Source organism: Monodelphis domestica, chromosome 5, assembly GCF_027887165.1.
Source record: "Monodelphis domestica isolate mMonDom1 chromosome 5, mMonDom1.pri, whole genome shotgun sequence".
Classification (NCBI taxonomy): domain Eukaryota; kingdom Metazoa; phylum Chordata; class Mammalia; order Didelphimorphia; family Didelphidae; genus Monodelphis; species Monodelphis domestica.
The window spans coordinates 218,030,261-218,054,745 of record NC_077231.1 but is presented as its reverse complement, the minus strand read 5'-3'; the positions used below and the strand labels follow the sequence as shown (position 1 = coordinate 218,054,745).

The 24,485-nt window shown below is 35.5% G+C and overlaps 1 protein-coding gene and 1 pseudogene across 1 annotated transcript; both read left to right on the top strand.

Annotated features, from left to right (window-relative positions):
• The first annotated feature begins 2,581 nt into the window (after nt 1-2,581).
• On the top strand, nt 2,582-3,430 carry LOC130454731 (olfactory receptor 9A4-like; annotated as a pseudogene).
• A 16,754-nt stretch (nt 3,431-20,184) lies between these two features.
• Nucleotides 20,185-21,129, top strand: LOC100011249 (olfactory receptor 9A4-like). The gene has a single exon (XM_001365005.2). It carries the CDS (start codon nt 20,185-20,187, stop codon nt 21,127-21,129), a length of 945 nt encoding a protein of 314 aa, XP_001365042.2.
• The last annotated feature ends 3,356 nt before the right edge of the window (nt 21,130-24,485 follow it).

The following is a 24,485-nucleotide window of genomic DNA, read 5'->3' as shown; positions in this document are numbered from 1 at the left end:
AACTCAGAACAAATCTATGGGTTTATTTTGGCCATTTGTGTGTTATTTATCAAATTTCATAAGTATACTCTGTGTGTCAGAATTGAGTGCTTCTCATGACATGGTACTAAGTCACAAGGCCAGTGGTAGCTCATGTCATCTCAGCAATAGAAGGAACTCCAAAGAGTTAATATATTCCAGTTCCTCCATTTTATAGGTAAAGAACTATGGTTTTATGGAAATAATTAAAGACTGGGAGCCAGAGAACTTGCACTCCAATATTGATTTTGACACCAAAATTGACAAGTCAATTTTCTTCCCAGTACCTTTGGTGCTCTTTTAAAGCAGTATCAAGATATCTGTGCCATTGGGAAGGATCTGAGCATCTTTTCTATAGGCTGATAAGAAGCCAAATTTGGTGAAACTAACCCATAAAAGTGGCTTTTAGATTTGGTACCTCCTGATCCATTGCTCTTTCCAATGTACCATAATAGTTCTTGACCTATATGGCCAGATTCATTGATTTTGTCTCATACTATCTATTTTTATACCAAAGGGAAGACCCTGATCACCAAACTCCAGTAGGACAGAATATTTTGAATGAATGTTTTCTCTTTGAGGAATTCACTGCTAAGAAACTTAATGTGAAATAATGATCTGCCTTGTATTTGCCTTAGAGTTTATAATTTCTCCCTATAGTTACAGGGTCAATACTAAAGCCTTCCCTTTGCCTGCTTTGCAAATATTTACTCATAGCAGACCCTTTACTCTCCTTCATCCCCAATCAGTTGTTAAAGCTGGTTAAATTCTTCTACTGCAGTATCTATTATATCCATTCCCTTCTCTCCATTCACTTTCATCCTAGTTTAGCCTCCCATCATCTCCCATCTAGACTCTAAGTACATCTCTAGGATTGTGTTACAACCAGGGGAGTACTAAGCAAAAAGGAGATAATAACTAACTTTAAGATATATAACTCCCACTAGAATATGTAGTTGATTGTAAAGTCCTTGAGAGCAAAAACTGTTTTTTTATTTTGGTCTTTTTGACCCCAATAGTCAGCCCAATGTCTTGCAATAGTTGATGCCAAGTAGCTTCTTATTGCTTGTATTGCATTTCATTGAAATGAGTAAGCTAGGCAAAACAATACCCTATATTCACTCCATTCCCCTGTTATTGCCTATGTTATGCTTGGTACCCTTACATAAACCCATTATATTAGTGAATCAAGGTTAATGGGAAGCAGCATGATCCATCAGAACATAAATTGGATTTGGATTCTTCTGTCAGTACAAATTTTAAATCATCTGGAAAGAGGGTTAGTTTTCAAGTATTCTTCCACTTTCAAAGAAAAGTCCATAAATTTGGGAAATGTATTATTGAGTAAATACACAGCAGGTAAAGGGAAGGCTCTATTGTTGAGTTGTAACCATAGGAAGAAATCCTGGAGAAAATAGTTCATCTGAACATTGGTACTGGGGGGGTTGAGAAGTGAGTGGCTGATGAAGAATTGAAGACAATAAGTATTGAACTTATAATTTTTACACTAATTAATTTTGTTCTCAATTTAGCTCTGTCCAGCCAACTAATTTCAGCTGACTCCCAGATGATTTCTCTCTCTCCCTGTATCTGTGGGTTTTTTTTTTAGTGTGTTTCTACTCTCTCTGTCATGAGCACAAGTTAATTTCTCAGAGATTTCTTTGTCTCCTGAAAGATCCATAACTGTATCTGGTTCTGTTTGCCTAGCTCAGTCAGGTACTGAATAATAGTATTGGTAATACCACTATTAAAAGGTAAATTCTAAATGTTAATATAACTAAAACAGACATTTAATACTGAGATTATGGAAAGGTGACATCACAATTCCACCTAAGAAATTTCCAAGATGGCAAAAGAAAATCTGAGAGGTGAGTAGACTGGTCATACACAGAAGAAAAGAATATAACAATATTTAAGACTAAAAATTATAGAAGAGAGGGTGAGGTTTAGTGGGGGGAAAAATTGAACTTGGACATGGAGAGATACTGGTTCTAATTCCACCTTTGTTACTAATTAGCTCTGTGACCTTAACTCATCTCATTCCCCTCATCATCATTAGATTTGTCTTCTATAAAGGAATGAGTCTAGACTAAATGACATTGAAGATCCCCTCCATTTGTTAGCTTCTTGGATTCTATAGAAATACAAATTAATATACTATTTGGCTTAAGTACATGAGAATTGTAGAAATTGAGTAATAAACTAATCTAGAACTGGGTAATTTTAAGTCTTTCTATTCTCATAATGGGTAGGGAGTCCAAAGCAAGATTTTGAAGACAAGAAGATATATATTGTTAGTAAATATGTGATTTTTAGGGATTCTTGGTTGAGATAATTAAATGGCTTTATGTAAAGATATAAAAATGACAATAAATAATATGCAGTCAGGTTTTTAGTCAACAATGGCAGGTTGTTTGGTCACCATGTGATTTTAAAGCAAAGCTAAAAAGAGATACAGGAATTTTCATGAACTTTTGAGATTTCTGTACTATATCACTGCCTCATCTTCATATCCAAAAAGGTAAAGTTTTCATTGTCATTTGTTTGTGATTATCAGATCAACATGCATTTATTTAGTATTTTTTTCCTTGGTCACCTGTCTCTTCTGGACATCTTGATTGCCTAAATTACTATTCCTTTAATGCTAGGGGCCTTCTTAATGCCCCAAATCCTGATTATGTCTTTTTCTGCTGGTATCATTCAACTTTGCTTATTTATCTTTTTAGAGACCATAGAATTTATAATATTTGGAATAATGGCAGTAGACTATTGTGTAGCAATATGTAACCCACTGAGATACAACATCATCATGAACAGTCAAGCTTGTCTTTGGTTGAAGATTTTGTCGTAGATCTTTGGGTTTCTTTTTGGAATCTGACCAGTCTGTGCTACTTTTCAGCTCTCCTTCCGCTGGTCAGCTCTTGTGTAATAGTTTGTGTGTGTGAGTGTGTGTGTGTGTGTGTGTATGTGACAGAGGGCTATTGCTGAAGTTTTCTTGTGATGACACAGTTTTCCTAGAGTTTATTCTCTTCTTGATGGCTATTATTATTCTCTTTGGCTCTTTGCTTCTCATTATCTTCTGTACCTATATAATAAACCTTTATAATATACCTATATAATATATAATATAATAAACCTATGTAAACTATCCTAAAGATCCTATCTGCTTCAAGTCAGAAAAAAGACTTCTTCACCTATGCCACCAACTTCCCCTCAGTAATGACAGGCTATGAAACCTGCTTTTTTCTTATGTGAAGCCCAAGCTGACCCAGGGTGCTGAGTATAACAAGAGGACTTCAGTGGTACCCCAATTCCTCAGACCCTTCATCTTCATAATCTTTATAATGATAAAGTCAAAGAGAGGCTGAGAGATGAAATGAAATGTTGCTGTCATGTTTTTAACCTTTCCTAATAGAAATTTCAATGGATGCTGTATACCTTTTGGTTTTTTTAATCCTTTGATTGTTTTCTCAGGAGGGGTGGGGAAGCAGCATCAGTGGAAAAAAGCCTCCAGTAAAGAGATATATAGTCTCAGGAAGTGGAAAGTTGAATGCCTACTCTATTGTTGAATGAGACTACAGGAGGAATTGGGCTCCCCACTCCTTGTATCTGTCCATTTCCCTTTCCATGCTGTTCCTTTTCTGCCTTTTTCCTCCGCTTACTCTGCCTTTTAAAGTATTATGTACTTTGTTAATTGTACTTACTAAACTATGATACTCACTTTATCTGTATTTAATGAAAATTACTTTGGCAGCTCTGTGGAGACTGAGAGCCCTGAGGTAAGCAGACTAATTAGGAAGCTGTTTCAATAATTTAGGTGAAAGGTGATGGGATCTTGAACTAAAGTGGTGGATGTATTAATAGAAATAAGGGATCAGGTGGAAAAAATATTGAAGAGGAATGAAAGACAATATTTGGTAATTTGGTATATACATAGGGTAAGGAAGAGGAAGATTTTGAACATAATGCTATTCATAAACCTGGGAGGTTAGAAAAAATGGTGCTACCTTCAACAGAAACAAAAAAAAAGTTTAAATGAGAGTTATGTGTGGAGAGAAAGATGAAGGAAAATGATCCAAAATATGATGAGACAGAGGACCCAATGGAATGTGAGAATATGGAAACACATCACTCTGTTACTGAGGGGTTGAAAAAGAGAAATGAGAATTATGATAGCAGAATTTGTGACCTGAATAGTAAAAAAAAAAAGGTAAGAGGGAATATTCAGTGATGGCAAGTCTCAAAAGAGAAATAAGAGAGAATAATAGATTGGAAATGTAAATATATAGAACTGGAAGACAATCTAGAAGAAAAGAAGGGGAAAATAATTTAAAAACTAAAGAACAGGATTAGTTGAAAGGGAAGTGAGGAAGGGGTAATATACTTGACTATCTAAGAAGGGGGAAATCAGTAATTCTGTAACTAGTTAAAAACAGGAGAGAAAAATAACTAATAATCAAAATTCAAAGGTAAAGAAGTAACAAATAAGAGGAAAAGATCAGGGATAAGAGGAAGAGAGTCAGTGGGAACAGGACCACCATAAAAAAGAATAAGGTAAAGTAAATGAAAGAACTTGGTATTCTCCCTCTTTGCATCTACTGCTCTACCTGGTTTCAGTATCAGAGAAAAGTGCCTTTACCAGGATAAGCTCATCACTTCTTACCTCATCATCATTCTGCTAACTCAGGCCTTGATTGACATCACCTCTTACAGCCTCCTCTCCCCTCTGATTGGAAAGCTAGAGTACCAGATTCTTCTCAATGTCATACTTTTTAAAGATGATTCTTTAAAATTCTTCATATTTAAATTTAAGATTCTTCAAAAAGAAATCGGACTCTCAGCTCACTCCACTTGGCATCTGATGTTTTGCCTGATTTCTCCATGGGACAAGATGCTCCTATGCAAGGCTTTCTGGTATTCCCTGTCCACATGACCACTTTCCTGCCTCCCTTTCTATACTAGTGTTTCTCACATTCAATTTTATGTTCCTTAAGGATGGAAATGATCTTTCTTTTTATTAGTTGCATACCTAGTGTTTAAAGCAATGCCCAGCATATAATAGGTACTTAATAAATGTCTATTGGATAAGGAAACAAACCTCTAAAAATTTGTTGCTTATATATCAAGTAAATGTGCCCTTCCCCCAAAAAAGAATAGCAATCATGCTATCTGACAAAGCAAAAACAAATATTCAAAAAATAAAACAGAATAAATAAGGAAACTAGATTATATTTTAAGGAGCCATAGACAACAAACAAGTCAATAATTAAGTCTATTGGCCTGACCACTAAACTTAAAAACAACAACAAAAACAAGAAAAAGAGAAAAAATCCAAATATTGATAGCTATTATGGGGCCAGAGAAGACTTCAGCTCAAATTCAGAGGACAGTGAAATAAAAGCATCTGTTTCAAAAACAGTAAAGAAAAACAATAAATGGTATCAAGCTGAAAAAGAGTTTTTGAAAGAGATTTTAAAAGACTTCAAAAAACAAATGAAAGCGGTTGAGAAAAAATAGGGAAAAAAGAGCAATGCAAGAAAATTGAGACAATTATAAAAGATTACTCAAATGGAAAAAAAGATGCAGAAACTCATCAGAAGAAAATGTTTCATTAAGCACTAGAATTGGACAAGGGTAAATGACTTTCTACAACAACAAGAAATAATAAAACAAAACCAAAAGAATGAAACAATAGAAAAGAATATAAAATATCACAAAAACAACTGACCTGGAAAATAAATTAAGGGGAGACAATATGAGAATAATTGGACTTCCATAGAGTTGTGACTAGAAAAAAAAGAAGAATTTAGACACCATACTGTAAGGGATCATCAAGGAAAACTATCCAGAAATTTGAAATTCAGAGGATAAAATAGGAATTAAAAGATTTCACCAATCACCACCTCCAAGAAATTCAAAGATGAAAATGCACAAGAACATCATGGCTAAGTTCCATAGTCCCCAGGAGAAAATACAACAAGCAATAAGGAAAAAAAATAAGCATTATATAGTTACTTTCAGAATAACAGAAGACTTAGTAGCTTCAATATTAAAAGATTGAAGGCATAGAACACTGTATTTAACAAACTAAAAGAACTGGGTTTACAACCAAGAATAACATAACCAGCAAAGCTGAGCATCATTTTTTGAGCTAAAAAAAGGATATTTAATGAAATATTAATGAACAAAAGAAGTTTCAACAATTTGGGGAGGAAACCCAGAACTCAGGAGAAAATTTGATCTATAAAAGAACCATACAAAGGCAATTATGAAAGACCAATCATAAGTGATCCAAAAGGTCAAATAGTTTATTTCTTAAGTGGAAAATGTCATCTATAGTCCTTAAAATGACATTATTACCTGAGTCATTTGAAAGGGTAAATATAGATAAAAGACTATGAGCCAAAATAATAATAAATTAGACCAGAAAGAGATAAAAATGGAACAATTGTATCATATAAAAAAGAAATGAGTTGAAAAACTACTACACGGAAGGAGAAAAGTGGGTGGAGGGCTGGTAGTACTAGACCCCTACTCTTATCATATCTGGATTAAAGAGAGAATAAAAGATGCAACTAGAAGGGTAAAATTTTTCTTAACATACAGAGAAACAGGAGGGAAAGGGGATAGGATAAGAGAGGGAGTTCCTTAAGACTAGAGTCCTCTTAAAGACTGAGGACCTAAGAGAAGGAAGGGTAGAATAAGAGAAAAGAAGATAAGGGGATTAGAAGAGAGAAATATCTAGAATGGAGAAAGGGAGAACATTTAAAGAAATAGGGAGATAAAGTGAAAGGATATGGGAGGGACTCTCAGCATAAGTTAAGGGAGGGATTTTTAGAATCAAAGTCATATAAAAAATAGAAGGGTATGATTGGGGAGATAAGGAATTGACTTTTGTAAAGGCAGCTAGAATAAGAACTAAAAGGTAAGGAGAAGGGACCAAGGGGGAACTTTTAGAAAGGTGGGCCAATGTAGAACTAGAAGAGCAAAGGGAGAGGATAGGAAAAGATTTCTACGAAAGGGTGTGAATTAAAGAGGTAATGAACAGATGAAATTGGATATCTGAGGAGAGATACAGCAAAAAGAAAGAAAGAGAAAGACTACAATAAGGAAAAACAGAATGGAGAGAAATAGACAACTAGTAATTATGACCTTAAATGTGAATGGAATGAATTCATACCTAAAAAGAAAATTGATAACAAAATGGATCAAGAATGATGCCCCCAAAATATGTTGTTTATAAGTAACCCATTTAAAAATGAAAGATATACAGAGTAAAAATAAATAGTTAGAGCAAAAATATACTATGCTTTAACTGATACAAAGAAAGCAGGGATGGCAATCATGATCTCTAAGAAAATTAAAACTAAAATGGATATAATAAAAATAGATAAATGGGGAAATTTTGTTAAAAGGTACCACAGATAATGGAGGCATTATTGACATTAAATCTATATACACCAAATATTATAGTATCCAAATTTTTAAACAAAACACTAAATGAGTTACAGATAGAAATAGATAACAAAACAACAATAGCAGGGGACTTTAATTTCCCCCTCTCAGAATTAGATAAACCTATCCAAAAAATAAATAAGAAAGAAATCAAAGACATGAATAGAATCATAGAAAAGTTAAATATAACTAACTGGAGAGAAATGAATGGGAACAGAAAATATTATATGTTTTCAGTGATACATGACACTTTTACAGAAATTGATCATATGGCATACGATTATGGCACAAAAATATTATAGTAAAACATAAAAAAGCAAAAATGTTAAATATATTCTTTTCAGGCCATAATGTATTAATAATTGTATATGAAAGGGACCATGGAAACAAAAAGTAAAATCTAAATAACAATCTTAAAGAATGAGTGGGTTAAAGAACAAATCATAGAAACAATTAATGATTTCATTAGTGATAATAATGAGATAACATACTGAAACCTATGGGATACAGAAAAAGCAATAATTAGAGGAAATTTTATAACTCTAAATGTTTATATAAATAAAATAGAGAAAGAAAAGATCCATGAATTGGGAGTGTTTAAAAACTAGAAAAAAGAACAACTTAAAAATCCCCAAGTAAACATCAACTTAGAAATCCAAAAAATTAAAGGTGGGATTGATAAAATTGAATATAAGAAACCCATTGAATTAATAAATAAATATAGGAGTTGGTTTTATAGGGAAAAAAGTTGATAAGCCATTGGTTAATCTGATTTTTAAAAAAGAGAGAAGGAAGTCAAATCACTAGCATAAAAATGAAAAAGGTGATTATGCCTCCAAGAAGTTGAAATTAAAGTAATTATTAGTTATTTTGCTCAACTATATGCAAACAAATTTTAAAATGGAAGTGAAATGGAAGAATATTTACAAAAAATAAAGTGCCTAGGCCATTAGAGGAGGAAGTAGAATATCAAAAGAAATTGAACAAACCGTAAATGAACTTCTTAAGACAAAAGCATCAGGACCAGATGAATTTACAAATGCATTCTACCAAACATTTAAGGATCAATTAATTTTAATAGTAAATAAATTATTTGAAATAATAGGAAAAGAAGGAGTTTTACCAAACCCTGTTTAATAATAAACGTGGTTTAATAAACATGGTGCTGATACCTAAACCAGGAAGAGCAAAAACAGAGAAAGAAAATGATAGACCAATCACATTAATGAATTTGAGTGTAAAAATACTAAATAAAATATTAGCTCATAGACTACAACAATAAGTACCAAAGAGAATACATTGTGATGAAAGAGGATTTATACCAGGAATGCAGGAATAGTTTACTATGAGGAAAACTATAAACATGATTGATAATACAAATAAAAGAAGTAATAAAAACCATATGATTATATCAATAAAAGCAGAAAACATCTCTGACAAAATACCACAGCTATTCCAATTAAAAACACAGGAAATCATAGTTATAAATGGATTTTTTCTGAATGTGACACAAGGCATCTACCTAAAACACTCAGCAAGGATTATTTGGAATAGGGAGAAACTAGAAGCCTTTCTAATAAGATCAAGAGTGAAACAAGGATGCCCATTATCAGCAATAAGAGAAGAAAAAGAAATTGAAAAAATCAGAATGGACAAAGAAGTAATTAAACTCTATCCGTTTGTAGATGATATGATGTTATATGAAGAGAACCAGTCTCTCAAAAAAACCTGCATGGGTACTCTGACCTAGGAGGGAAGCTGGGGACTGGAAAATGAAAGGGGGAAAAAACTAAGTTAGGAGATGGAGACACATAGAGGAAAATGAGAGACAGAGAGAGAGAGAGAGAGAGAGAGAGAGAGAGAGATGTAGCGTGGAGACAAGTCAAGGAGACAAGTCTGAGAGAGAGATCAGCTTGTCTCTGATGGTTTATTATAGGGTTAAGACATCATTGGAGGTTTTGGGGAATCCTCCAGATGAGGGAAACATCAAAAGTTTTAAATAGGATTATAAGTCCAATTACAAAGATAATGAAACAGGTAGTGAAAGCATTTTGTCTTTTAATAATAAAACATAAGAAACAATAATAGAAAAGGAAATCCCTTTCCAAATAACTACAAATTGCATAAGGTACATGGGGATCAATATACCAAGGCAATAAAAAGCAACTTATTTATTGCTCATGGATAGACCACCAATATAATAAAAATAACAATATTACCAAAGTTAATGTATACTTTTAATGCTATTCTAATTAAATTGCCAATAGGATACTTTACCAAACTTGATAAAATAATAACAAAATTCATTTGGAAAAACAAATAATCCAGAATATCTGGGAAAATGATGAAAAGAAATAAGGATGAAGGCAGAATAGAACATCTAGATCTCACACTACATCAAAAAGGAGCAATAATCAAAATCATTTGGTAGAGGGGGAAGCTAGGTGACTCAGTGAATTGAGAATCCACTAGAGTCTTGGGTCTAAATATGGTCTCAGACACTTCCTAGATGTGTGACCCTGGGCAAATCATTTCAATCCCATTACCTAGCCCTTACTGCTCTTCTGCCTTGAAACCAATACAAAGGATTGATTCTAAGATAGAAGGTAATGGTTTAAAGAAATCAATTGGAATTGGTTAAAAAATAGAGAAATACATTAGTTGAACAGATTAGATGAGGTATAATCAAGAAAAATAGTATTCAGTAAATCATTTGATACAGATAAAAACCTAGATTATCTAGGAAAAACTCCTTACATGAAAAAAAGTTGCTGAAAAAACTTGAAAGCAATCTGTAAGAAATTAAGCATAGAAAAACATCTGTCATACTATTCCATAATACATCCTAAATGAATATACAGCCTTAATATTAAATATTATGCTATGAAAAAATAGAAGATAAATGGATAATACATCTCTCATAGCTATAGGTATATATATTTTAACCAAAAAAGACTGAGGCAATTAAAAGTACAAAAGATAAAATAGATAGCTATGATTTCTTGAAGTTAAAAAACTGTGTAGACAACATTAATGCATCTAGGATAAGAAGAGAAGGAGTCAACTGTGGGGAAAAGTTTTTGTATCAAATTTCTCTGATAGGGAGATTTGATATCTAAGATATATAAAGGATGTATATGTATTTGTGTACAGACATGTACATATGTGTGCATACATATATATTGTAAGTGTATATATTATATATTTATGTATATACATATATATTTTTCCCCATACTGAGGTGGTCAAAGGATATGAAGAAATGGTTCTTCAAAGAAGAATGTAAAGTATTCACAACTATGTGAAAGAATGCTCTAAATATCTAGTAATAAAAGAAATGTGAATCAAAGCAGAACTGAGGTTTCACTTTACACCTTGCAAATTGGCAAAAATGACAATATCAATTGTTAATTTTGGAAGGATAGTCACACTAATACATTATTAGTGGAATTGTGAAATGGTATAATCACAATGGAAAGCAATTTTGAAATATGCAAATAAAGTGACAAAAATGTCCATTGTCTTTTGAACCTCAGACTAGTTCTGGGCTTATACCCCAAGGAAGTCACAATAAAAAGAAAATATGCATGTACTACAAAATATTTATAGCAGCACTTTTTGTAATAACTAAGAATTGGGGAAAAAGTAGATGCCAATATATTGGGGAATAGCTAAATAAGTTGTGGTACATGAATCCCATGGAATATTATTGTATTGTAAAAACTAATGTTTGATGAATAGAGAAATATGAAAAGATCTGTACAAACAGATGCAAAATGAGGTAAGCAGAGATAAGAAAACAATGTACACAGTAACAACAATATAAATGAAAAGAACAATTATATGCCAAAAAATCCAATGTAAATGTAGCAAAATTATATAGATCCAGTAGGACTCAAATAAAGGCATGTGAGAAAATACTCCCAATACTCTTCATTGTGGAGGTGGAAGGTCCAGAGCTATTACACAATACATAACTTTTCAGATTTTTTTTCAATGTATCAATTGTGTCAATTTTTTTCTCCCTTAAAAATAGTATTTGTTATATGAGATAGATCTCTGAGAATGTTTAGTGAAAGGATAATTAGAATAAATATGATGATATGAGAAACATATTAAGGAAGAGGAAAGAGGAGACATTCAGAAAGATAGGAGACAGCCTACCTTAGAGATAAATCTACTTCCTCAGACATATATACCACTTGCTCATGTACCTACTACTTTGGTGGCAACTATAATTGGTACAGCAAAATGGAATGTGAAAACCAGCTGCTCTGTTAATCTTTGTAGAATTAGTCCTAAAGTATATTATTTGACAAACTGATACATGTGGCAAGACACATGATTAAATAAGAAAAATAGAGACTAGAACATATGAAAATTATTTTTCCAGAGGAAAATAGTCCCTACTCAGCCAAGTCCAGATAGTGATACCTCCATTCTAACTATCCTCTACAACTCCTTTAATATAATTTAACATAATCTTAACCCTGCCCCTATGTCTCTTGGGGAATTTTAATATGATGTTACTTGGAACTTGACCTTCTAGTTGCTCTCACACCATTTAAAAATCTTAGCCACCCACTTTTCTCCTTTATAAATTCACTTCCCACATTAGAATTCAAGCTCCTTGAAGGCAGGAACTCTCTTCTTTGGTTGTATTTGTAGTCTCTGTGCTTAGCAGAATGTCTGTGACATGGTTAAGTGCTTAATAAATGATTTCTCATTCATTTACAACCATTCAGAAATCCCATATAGCATTTCTTTTTTAAACAAATTTTATTGACATCTTTGGTTTTTTAATTTTAATTAAATTTTATTTATTTTTTATTTGAAAATTTTTATTTAATTAATTTAGAATATTTTCCATAGTTACATGATTCGTGTTCTTTTCCTCCCCTCCTCCTACCCTCCCCCCCCCCCCCCCGTCCCATAGTCAACAAACAATTCCACTGGGTTTTACATGTGTCATTGATCAAGACCCATTTCCATATTATTAATATTTGCATTAGGGTAATCATTTAGAGTCTACATCTCTAATCATATCCCCATAGACCCATGTAATCAGACAGTTGTTTTTCTTCTGTGTTTCTTCTCCCACAGTTCTTTCTCTGCATGTGAATAGCATTCTGTCTCATAAATCCCTCAGAATTATCCTGGATCATTCCCATATAACATTTCTAATGGGTGACAACACACAAATAGCTTGACTCCCCAAGGGTCAGTGAGCCCACTACCTTAAGAAGGCAGTTGATTTTCCTTTTTGATAGTTCTAATTGTTGGAAGTTTTTCCTTATTCATAGCCAAAATCTCTCTCCCTGCTATTCTTATCTAATAATACTAATACTATCCTCTCAAGCCATATGTTAGAATCTATGTAATACAATTGTATGAATTGTAACTTGAACTTCCTCTTTTAAAGAAAGTCTAGGTGGGAGTTGGAAGAGATGATGGGGCAAAGACATTCAAGGATGAAGACAAGAGCATTATGGAAGTAGTTTAAAGGCTATAAGGGGAAATCCTATCAGTGACAAATAGGAAGGAGTTGAGGGAAGAAAGTTGTGATGCAAGAAAAGAACAAGTTCAAGGATGATTTCAGAAAGAGCTAGAAAGACCTACATTTTCTGATGCAGAGTAAAATAAGCAGAAACAGGAGAATATTGTATCCAGTGGAGCAATATTGTAGAATAATTAACTGTGAAAGACTTGGGCTACTCTTAGCAATGCAATGAGCCAGGATAATTCTGAGGGACTTATGATAAAGAAATGTATCCACCTCCTGAGGGCAGTTGGGTGGTCAGTGGATTGAGTCAGATCCAGAGATGAGAGGTCCGTGGTTCAAATCTGACCTCAGACACTTCCCAGCTGTGTGACCCTGAGAAAGGTTTTCATAGAACTACAAATTTTAAGGCCATTTAGGATTACCAACCTTTTAATAATAAACTGAACTAATAGTTCTTTACTATGTAACACTGTTGACTCTTTCCCTATTCATCAGACTTCCATTCCTGAGACCTTTATGTGCTGCTGCTTGGCTCTATATTTTCTAAAATATCATGGCTCCAGTTTTTACTCCCCATCATTGATGAGCCAAGAGATCATTGTGAAGTGAGCCATACTGCTGCCCTTTCCAGACCTGGACCTGGATTGCTTGTGTCATTCACTAGCTTGCTTTCTACAAAAAATAGCCTTTTCAAAGTAAAACCTGATTAGCCACAAGTTGGAAGAGTTGAAAGTTTCTTCTTCTTTCCCCAGACAGAGTCCTGAGGGGGATTCCTGCCCTGGGCTCATTAAAAGTAAAACTCAGCCATGAAGCCTCTTGGGGACACAGAAAGTGGAGGGTTCCTCCTGGCATCCTGATTAGTGGACTTTTTTCTTGAGTCACTTGCTAAAAACACCTTCATCTTAAGCAGCATTAGCATCTGTCAGTATTAACTTTGGCCAAGCCAAACCAGAGGGGAGGACAAGGCATTAACCAGGCAGGACACTCAGTGTTTTTGACCATTTGTTATTTCCTTCTGGGATGAGTAAGTGTTTTCTTTTCCAACTTGCTTTTTGAAGGAGGGACACCCTATGAAATCAGATCACATTGTGAGGTTCTAGGGATGATATTGGATGGACTGATACAACATTCTTCCAGTCTGAATTTTCCATTATCTCATATTTGTCTTGTGGGGAGACAATTTCTAAGTTTCCCTCAAATGTATAGGTAGATGATAGATAGATAGATAGATAGATAGATAGATAGATAGATAGATAGATAAACATATAGTTATATATATAGTTATAGATAATGCAGATGAGAGACAACCTCAGAGGAGAAAGTATTAACAGCTAGGATGGGGGTAGGAAGACTTAGAAATGTCTATTGAAAAGGATAATTTTTGAGGTGAGATTTGTTGACTCCAACAAAAAATAATTCACTGAGAACTTTAAAGGAATGTGTAGAACTTTTAACAAATATATATGATCTAAAACATTATTAAGAATCTCTATGGCCCAAGGACCCCAAATGTTAAGAGAAACAAAGTTGTTTGCTTGGATACCTTTCTTCCCAAGTGGATCTTTTTACCTATAAAGGTTGTGAATTCCTTGAGGTTTTATGAGTGTGAAAATCCAAGTATTAGCTCCCTCTGAAGTCTTCCATTGGAGGCCAGTCTTTTTTGTTGTCAGTTTCAAGGTAAGAAATAATAAAAAGGGGGCAGCTGGGTAGCTCAGTGGATTGAGAGCCAGGCCTAGAGACGGGAGGTCCTAGGTTCAAATCTGACCTCAGACACTTCCCAGCTGTGTGATCCTAGGCAAGTCACTTGACCCCCATTGCCTAGCCCTTACCACTCTTCTGCTTTGGAGCCAATACACAGTACTGATTCCAAGACAGAAGGTAAGGGTTTAAAAATAATAATAATAATAATAAAAACAAAAAGTTCAATGAGTCAATATGAGGAGGATGACTTGGACCCACAGCAAAATTCATGAGACTAAAAGGAAAATAACAGAAAAACACAGACATATATTTCATTTTATTGACTCCCATTAGTTATTTCTGAAGTAGGAATTAGGAAGGACTTCTTATGTTTCTTGTCCTACTATCTAGTTAAAACAAGTAGCTGGTAATGGATTGGGAATGAATTTTGGTGCATAAAGATCCTAGGGAGTCTTAATTTGCTGATTCATTTTGACCAAAATGTGTAGCCTTCCTTTATAAATATCTCCTGTTCTTCAGACGTTTTCCAGAGAAGACCCTGGGAAGGAAGACCCTATGCATCTCAAACTCATAATGGATAAAATGGTGAAAATCTATAATAAAGTATGAAATGGGTAGTCCCAAGCTAAGGCAGCAAGGAGCCATTGGTAATCAGGATCCACCAGTAGTCTACCAAATATCAAAGTTTGGAGTAGATAGATAATGGTCACATTGGGATTTTGTGTGAATATAACAGCTATCTTGATTCTATATACTGAAAAACAGCTTTTGATGAAGACATTTTTTAATTTAAAAAAGGAAGAGTGGTAAGGGCTAGGCAACGGGGGTTAAGTGACTTGCCCAGGGTCACACAGCAGGGAAGTGTCTGAGGCCAGATTTGAACCCAGGACTTCCCATCTCTAGGCCTGGCTCTCAACCCACTGAGCCACCCAGCTGCCCCTGAGAAGGGGGTAATTATTAAACCAGGTGAATTTCATCAAGAATAAGTCACAGACTAAATTAATTTCTTCTTTGATAGTTATTAGACTGGGAGTTTGGGGGAAGGTCATATATAATATATGTAAATTTTTGCAAAGTATCCGAGAAAGCATCTGACAATTGCCTTGTGAATAGGATGAAAAAAATGTGAAGGAAATGAAAGACTTTAGAGCTCAAAGGACCTTGGGCATTATCTAATCAAACCATTTAATTTTATACTTTAAGAAACTGATGTCTAGAATTAGTTATGTTTGATTGAATAATTAGTTCAAATATATGGTAATTAATGGATCAAAATAAACCATAGAGAAAGGTCTGTTGTGAGGTACTCAAAGAAGCTATCTAGGAACAATTTCTACTAAAGGACTGCCTAAGAACCTTATTTATTTGACAACTTTATCAATGAGTTTGATGAGGGGAAATATGTTATTGTTTTTAATATACACTTGCCTTTAAGCTAAGAGAAATAGCTAACATGCTGGATAACAGTATTAGGCAGAGTAAGAAAAAGATCTCGATAAGCTAGAATGATGGATCTAATGAAATGAATTTATTAAAGATAAATAGAAAGTCTTATATTTGAATTAAACAGAAAAACAATGTCATCAATATAGTGGAAGGGAAATATAGGTAGGCACTAGTTCATATGTAAAAGACCTAGGGTTTAATGTACTTCAAGGTCCACCAAAATTAAGCTGCATTAATGAGTCTAATATTTAGAAAAATAGCAGTGATGCTCCCATTACCTTGACTACATCACTTCTGAGTATAGTGCTCAATTCTGGCAGATATACTTTAGGAGAACATTGACAGATGGGCAGGTGCTCAAAGGACTATAAACAAAAAGATAACAGGTCTGAAAAACACCCAATAAAAATAATCAACAGATCTTGGATATGTTTTATGTTACAAGATAAGACTTAGAAGTGTGACAGAGGCTGGCACTAAAGAAAAAGTGCCATGCTGAAGAGTGTGTGAAACTGATCACCTCAAGGGGGGAGGGGCTCCAAGAGATTGGAATCTTGAGGAGGAGAAGACTCTGGTTGGGAGAGGAGTTGGTCGAGCTCAGTCTTGAGAAGCCGAAGACAGAAGGTGGGAAAAGACTTTCTCTTGAGGGTTACCCACTTTTCCTGCAAGTGACTGGAAATCCCCTCCCCCAAACCCTTCCCAATTGAAGGGACTTTCTGAAGAGAACCCTCAACAGACTTTACCTCAGCTCCTGTTACCCTGAGTCTGAACTTTGGCCAAGGGGCCAAACTCAGGGTGAGTCAACCTGACTTTCTCTCAGGGGGCTCAGGCTGCCAAAACCCAAGTTTCCCCAAACTCAAGGAGGGAGGAAAAGGGTTTAGATAGAGACAGGAACCCCTTTTCCCCACCTTCCTTTCCCATTATTCCCTGCCCATTATTCCTTTTGTATTACCTGATTGAGTTGACATTAAAAGTTATCTGTTTCCCAAGCTAAATGTGAGTGAACAGATCAAGAGGAGACCCTTTGGTCTCGCGTAGTGGAGGGGGGACAAGAGGGACAAGAGTGAATTGGGGAGAATAGCTTTAGCTAAGGAGGGAAGGCAAATTAACCTTTATAATACAGGGGAGGTTATTTGTAACTAGAGGGGCTAAGACTTTCAGTATTGAGAGGGAGAAAGAATGGAGACCCCCCCTTTTCAAAGTGGGGTTGAGGGTAGACAGCTGATGTTTAGGGTTGGCTCAGAGAGAGGAGAGAGAGTTTGAAGATTTTCCCCCTTCTGCCTTCCCTCCTTATCTAAAGCTGCTCTCCCCAATTCACTCTTGTCCCTCTTGTTCCCCCTCCACTACTAGAGACCAAAGGTCTCCCCTTGATCTGTTCACTCACATTCAACTTGGGGAACAGATAATTTTTAATGTCAACTCAATCAGGTAATACAAAAGGAGTAATGGTCAGGGAAGAATGGGGAAAAATGTGGGAAAAAGGAGTTCCTGTCTCTATCTAAACCCTTTTCCTCCCTCCTCAAGTTTGTGGGAACTTGGGCTTTGGTAGCCTGAGTCCCCTGAGAGAAAGTCAGGTTGACTCACCTTGGGTTTGGTCCCTTGGCCACAGTTCAGACTCAGGGTAACAGGAGTTGAGATAAAGTCTGCTCAGGGTTCTCTTCAGAAAGTCCCTTCAACTGGGAAGGGTTTGGGGGAGGGGGTTTCCAGTCACTAGCAGGAAAAGTGGGTAACCCTCAGGAGAAAGTCTTTTCCCACCTTCTGTCTTCAGCTTCTCAAGATGGAGCTCGATCAACTCCTCTACCAGCCAGAGTCTTTTCTTCCTCAAGATTCCAATCTCTTGGAGCCCCTCCCCCCTCGAGGTGATCAGTTTCACACACTCTTCAGCCTGGCACTTTTTCTTTAGTGCCAGCCTCTGTCACAGAGGGTAAAGACCATATAGAAAATAGATTGAATTTCCTTTGTTTCAACCCAGAAAACACAACAAGCATCTATATATATGAAAGTTTCAGGAGTTAGACCTATTTTTAGTATAAGGGAAAATTCCTAATAATTGGATGTCCCTAAAATTGAATGGATTACTTCAGGAAGCATCCTGAATCCTCCTTACTGACTTCCAATGTTTCTGGAGTCATAGATTATAGGGATGTATATGTTACTCTATTTAATGTTTTCTTCCTCTCAAAAAAAAAAATGACCAGTTTTATTGCAGACTCTTTTAGGGGAAGAAGTGCTAATATCATTGAGCAGACTTCATCATCTAGAAGGAGAAGCTCTTCCATTTGGACTCAGCTCTGAACATCCACCATAAGAGTGGCGAACACCTTTGGTGAGTGGGCACAGCCTTTCATTTACACATCACCATTTATGAATGTATTCATATATGTACATATATATGTATACATGTATGTGTAAATGTAAAAGATTTGAAATATTTTAATTGTAGCCATTGTGGGATTCAATCTGGGCCAGTAGAGATAATTGAAAATATAAGGAAAATATTAAATTTCCTAATATTTTTATAAAAAGTATCTTGAACTGAGCCTGGCAAAACTAGCAGATTTTAGAATCCATGGCTCCACTTCTGTGTATATGTGCAGAAGTGCAGAAGGAACAGATACAGTGTGGTGGAGGAAGGGGAACAGCCTTGGGCCTGCTGGCAGAAAACCTAGGTTCTAGACTTGGTTCTGCCACTAGCTCATATTCTTGTTTTAGACCATCCAGGCTCTTTTTCTGGGATTAATTTCTTCCTCTGTGAAATATGAGGAGGAGGAGTTGTCAGATTAAATTATCCCTAAATTCCCTTCCAGCTTTGAGATTCTGTCCCAATTTATGAACTCTGTTCCAGTTTATGCCTTCCTTTACATATTATATATCTTGATACATTTTTATAACTTGGATAGAATTTCAGTTTTATTAGTATGACTGATTGAAAAGTCTATTAAAATATAATATTATACAAGAGGCACCATAGAAGATAAGAAGGGCTATAGATTAGTGGCAATCAAAATGGGTAAACTCTTGTGTTATCACAGAAGAATATGAAATAATTCATTTAAAGTGAGCTCAAAGTAAAATTTAAGAAAGTCTTAAGTATATTCATTAGTTAAAGCAAGTCAAAAAACACTTAAAATATGTCAAGATATCTACTATGTACTAAGGATACAAATACAAACAAAAAGATAGTCCTTGCCTTCAAGGTGTTTATAATCTGCTGGAGGAAGACAGCATAGGAAAACAAAAGGGAGATGGAAACATGCATAGTATTGAACATATGAAGAATTTATGGTATAAATAAGCAGAAATAACTTTTCTTTTTCTCAAGAAGCTTATTCCTCAAATGAGCTCTATGGAAGCAGAGAAAAAAAGATAAGATTACAGTTAATAATACTTTCAGAGGGGGCAGCTGGGTAGCTCAGTGGACTGAGAGCCAGACGTAGAGATGGGAGGTCCTATACACAGTATTGATTCCAAGACAGAAGGTAAGGGTTTAAAAAAAATACTTTCAGACAATCTGTTATTTTCAGAAGTGTGGACTCTCCTTCCTTAGAGTTGTTCAATATTAGGATTAGAACTCATAACAGTAAAGCATTTTAAGGCTTACAAAATGCTTTCCTCACTGTAGCCCTACATACACAAATATTCATTCCCGTTCCTGTGGTTTGTTCATTTGAGTCCCCCTCTTCTGTCAAAGTCATAGCTTTTCTAAATCTAAGTAGGTCATCTTAATGAGTTACTATAACCAGTTTTCTAAGAATAGTCCCTGAATAATAGACACATACAATGTTCTTATATAATAGAACTTGACAGAGGACTTGCCTTAAAAGAGCACTTGCATGTTGTAATGAGTTTAATGTGAGTGAAAAGAGGCAAATATTATCTTTCATTTTACAGTTGAGAACATTGAATCTTAAGAGAGGTAGAGTCCAATGCTACATCACTGAGGAGAGTTAAAGGTGTGGTTCACGCTCTGGTCTTTTGACTCCAAATCCAGTGTTCTTTTCACCAATGTATACAAGCTAACCATTTGCTACTTTCCAGTAACTTCTGTAGCAGAAAGTGGAATGTCTGACAACCACTCAGGAATTCTGGAATTGAAACTGCTCGGGTTTTCTGGCTCACAAGAGTTCCGCCACATGCTCTTTTCCATATTCTTCCTCCTTTACATGGTGACAATTATTGGAAATTCACTCATCGTTATTATGGTATGTATGGATTACCGCCTCCACTCTCCCATGTATTTCTTCCTCGGTAACATCTCTGCTATGGAGATTTTAACCACCACCATTGTTATACCTACTATGTTGGGAGGGTTACTGACCACCCAAATTCAGACAATGTCTTTTGGTGCATGTATGGCTCAACTCTTTCTTTTACTTTCTGTGGGGACTTCACAGTTTGTGTTGTTGGCAGCAATGGCTGTAGACCGATATGTAGCTATCTGTAATCCCCTAAGGTACAGTGTCATCATGAACCACCAAGTCTGCCTCTGGGTGGTCATTGTGTCCTGGGTATTTGGGTTTCTCTTCCAAATCTGGCCAATTGTTGCAACATGCCAGCTTTACTTCTGTGGGCCAAATGTACTGAATCATTTCTACTGTGAGAGAGGCCAACTGCTCAGACTCACTTGTGGCGACAGCAGGTTTCAGCAATTCATCCTCTTTTTGATGGCAGCTTTTGTTCTCTTTGGCTCTTTGCTTCCAACCATAATTTCCTATATATACATCATCTGTACCATCCTGAGGATTCCTTCTGCATCTGGCAGGAGGAAAGCCTTTTCTACATGTGCCTCCCACTTCACCATGGTAGTGATAGGATATGGAAGTTGCTTATTTCTCTATGTGAAACCCAAGCAGACTGATGCAATTGAGTATAACAAGATGATTTCCCTGATTACATCAGTAGTGACTCCATTGCTGAACCCCTTCATCTTTACTCTGAGGAATGACCAATTTATAGAAGTCTTGAGAGATGGAATGAAACGGTTAAGTCATCTCCTTAAGAAGTAGATGTTTCAACTCTGAGGTATCACCTCACACCTAGCAGATTGGCTAACATGACAGCAATGGAAAGTAATGAATGCTGGAGGGAATGTGGCAAAGTCGGGACATTAATGCATTACTGGTGGAGTTGTGAATTGATCCAACCATTCTGGAGGGCAATTTGGAACTATGCCCAAAGGGTGATAAAAGACTGTCTGCCCTTTGATCCAGCCATAGCACTACTGGGTTTGTACCCCAAAGAGATAATAAGAAAAAAGACTTGTACAAGAATATTCATAGCTGCGCTCTTAGTGGTGGCAAAAAATTGGAAAATGAGGGGATGTCCTTCAATTGGGGAATGGCTGAACAAATTGTGGTATATGTTGGTAATGGAATACTATTGTGCTAAAAGGAATAATAAACTGGAGGAATTCCATGGAGACTGGAACAACCTCCAGGAATTGATGCTGAGTGAGAGGAGCAGAACCAGGAGAACATTGTACACAGAGACTAATACACTGTGGTACAATCAAACGTAATGGACTTCTCCATTAGTGGCAATGCAGTAATCCTGAACAACTTGGAGAAATCTATGAGAAAAAACACTATTCACATTCAGAGGAAAAACTGTGGGAGTAGAAACACAGAAGAAAAACAATTGCTTGAATACATAGGTTGAGGGGGATGTGGCTGGGGATGTAGACTCTAAATGAACATCCTAATGCAAACAGCAACAACATGGAAATAGGCTCTGATCAAGGACACAAGTAATACCCAATGAAATTGTGCATCGGCTATGGGAAGGGTAGGTGGAGGGGAGGGAGGGAAAAATGTGATTATTGTAACCAAGGAATAATGTTCTAAATTGAATAAATTAATTAATTTTAAAAAATATTAAAATTAAAATTAAAAAAAAAAACGAAGTAGATGCTTCCAGGACAGGTTCTGATGGGAACAATTCATACTAGGACAAATATTAACAGCACTAAAAAAGCTGGAATCTTCCAACAAGCAATCCTTCCCATAGAATTAAAGTGTAAAAATTTAATATTAAAATGGTACTAATTGCTTATTTCTAATATTTGATTGAGTATAATATTATGAGTCTGTCTCTTTTATGGCTGCTTTTCTTTTTGTATATCAGTTTTTACTATATACATATAACCAACAGATTATAAGATTCTGGTTTTTTTATTCAATATATTACTCTTTTTCATTTTGTTGATTTGGTTAATCCATTCACATTTAAAATTATAAGAATTAGGTCTATATTTTCCTCCATTTGTTCTTACTAGGTTTTTATTAAGTTATGATTTTCCTCCTCTTCTACCATAAAAGTACTGTTTCTCCAGTTACTTTACTTTAATCATTTTTAAGGTGACCCTATTCCCTTTGCATCTCTTCTCATCTCTGATCTCACTTTATGTTTGTTACCCCTTTCCCTTTGGGGTTATTGGTTTCTTTTTCTTTCCTTCTTTTATATAGTTATATAATTCTTTCCCCACCTTTTCCTTCTCAGGCAAATAGACCTCCCCTTCTCCTCTCCTTTAGCTAGTCTTATTCATTAGTAATTTCAAATTTCATTTTTTTTCACTTCAATCAAGAGACAATTTCTCTTACTCTTTTCATTATTCATATTCTTTAACTAATTTAGACCCTTATTTTCAGGTTCACAACTCCTATAATTTTCTATTCTCTCTCTAGTCTTATACATGATTACATTCTTGAGTATGATACCAATAATGTTTCATCCTGTAAGGATAATTTAAGGTTGTGACCTAATCTAAGTTTAATTTTTGATCACCAGGGGAAATCCCAAATAAAATACCCAAGTTGGCTGGAAATTTATGGTGATTTTAATTAATGTAGAGGAAAGAAATTAAGGAGAAGGGAGAGGGAAAAGGTATAAGATTTCTCCCGCCTGGCCTGTGCCAGGGGATGTTCAAAGTTCTTTGCCATGAGATCCCTGAAGAAGATTAGTGGCTTTTTAAGAGGAAAATGTTTGGAAGGTAAAGGAGAAAGGAATCAGCCTAAACTCTAAGAGAGCTTGGCTAAGATGCCTCACTGGAACTAGCTACTCAGCTTCTCCCAGTATAGTATCAAGGGAAACTCACCGCCAAACTAGACAAAAGCTGCTGCCATGCCAAGATGCCGGAACGCTTAGCATACTGCCAACCAGAGCCACCTCTCTGAAGAAAGAGGCCGGAAAGAGGAAGGGATGTGAAATATATAGACAGTTTTACAACACTTTCTTGCATCTCACATGTACCAATGATATCTTAGGCTTGACTTAGGACAGCCCAGGGATCTGTCAGTTGTTTCTGGTTTGTCATTTGCTAGCACATGTCTGTCATAGGCCATCCTCTAAAATACTTAATCCTTAAATATGGGTGTAGACATTCCTGATTTTGTTAGACTAAGTAGGGTGGAGTAATCTAAAGTTCACAATCCCCTGGTTACCTTTTCCTTCCATTGCCTCAAAATCTCCTCCCTTAGTGCATGACTTTCCACTCCCCAAGATGCTCTGAGAAGTTCCAACTCCTCCCTTCCTGAGGTAGGAGGCATTTTTTTTAAAGTACCAAATTCCCATCTATCTTTTCCCTTAATTGAACATATCTCTTCATCCATAGGAGTGGATCTCCTCCTACCATCAAAGCAAAGTCTCTTTCTTTCCCTTCCATCTTTTCAATACTCTTTCATTCTCTTCAACCTCTCTCTTTAAAACACTTCTCTTCCTGATAGACCATAGTAGTCATCTTCCATTTATTGCTAGCTTTTGATTTAATCTGGGCAAATCACATATTCCCTTCTATCTACTTCCTTTCCTGCCCTTCTAAATGTACACTCCCATTTTGTAATATTGTCCCACAAAAATCACTGATTCACCTGTATAGTCAGGGTGTTGCCAGGTTCTGTTCATAATCCTGCAATCTGGTCTCTTCACTGAATTTTTGCCTTCAGCTTTGACTCCTTGGGAAAATTTAGAAAGAAGACTCTTACTCATTTCTTTGCTATTACTTTGTTGTAGTGCTGTCTTTAATTACTGCATTTATACATCAACTCCTGAATTTCAGTTGTTGGAAGTTATCAAGAAGCAAATAATCTCTTCAGTTTTCATTTTCTTTCTAAGAATGTGTCAAACATCTCTTCATTATTGAATGGTCATCCTTTTTCATTTATGCTTAAACTTGGAATTGTAAGGCAAGCCACCCTGGTTTACACCATGAAGTCCATTCATCTTTGGAACACATTTATTCTATTCCCTTACTGTATTCTCTTCTGGGTTCAGACTTGTTTTGTGTTATTTGAATTACTTTTCCTTTGTTTTTGAAGGTCTTTCTCCTGATTTGCTTGCAGGTTTGGTTGTTGTTGTTGTTGTTTTT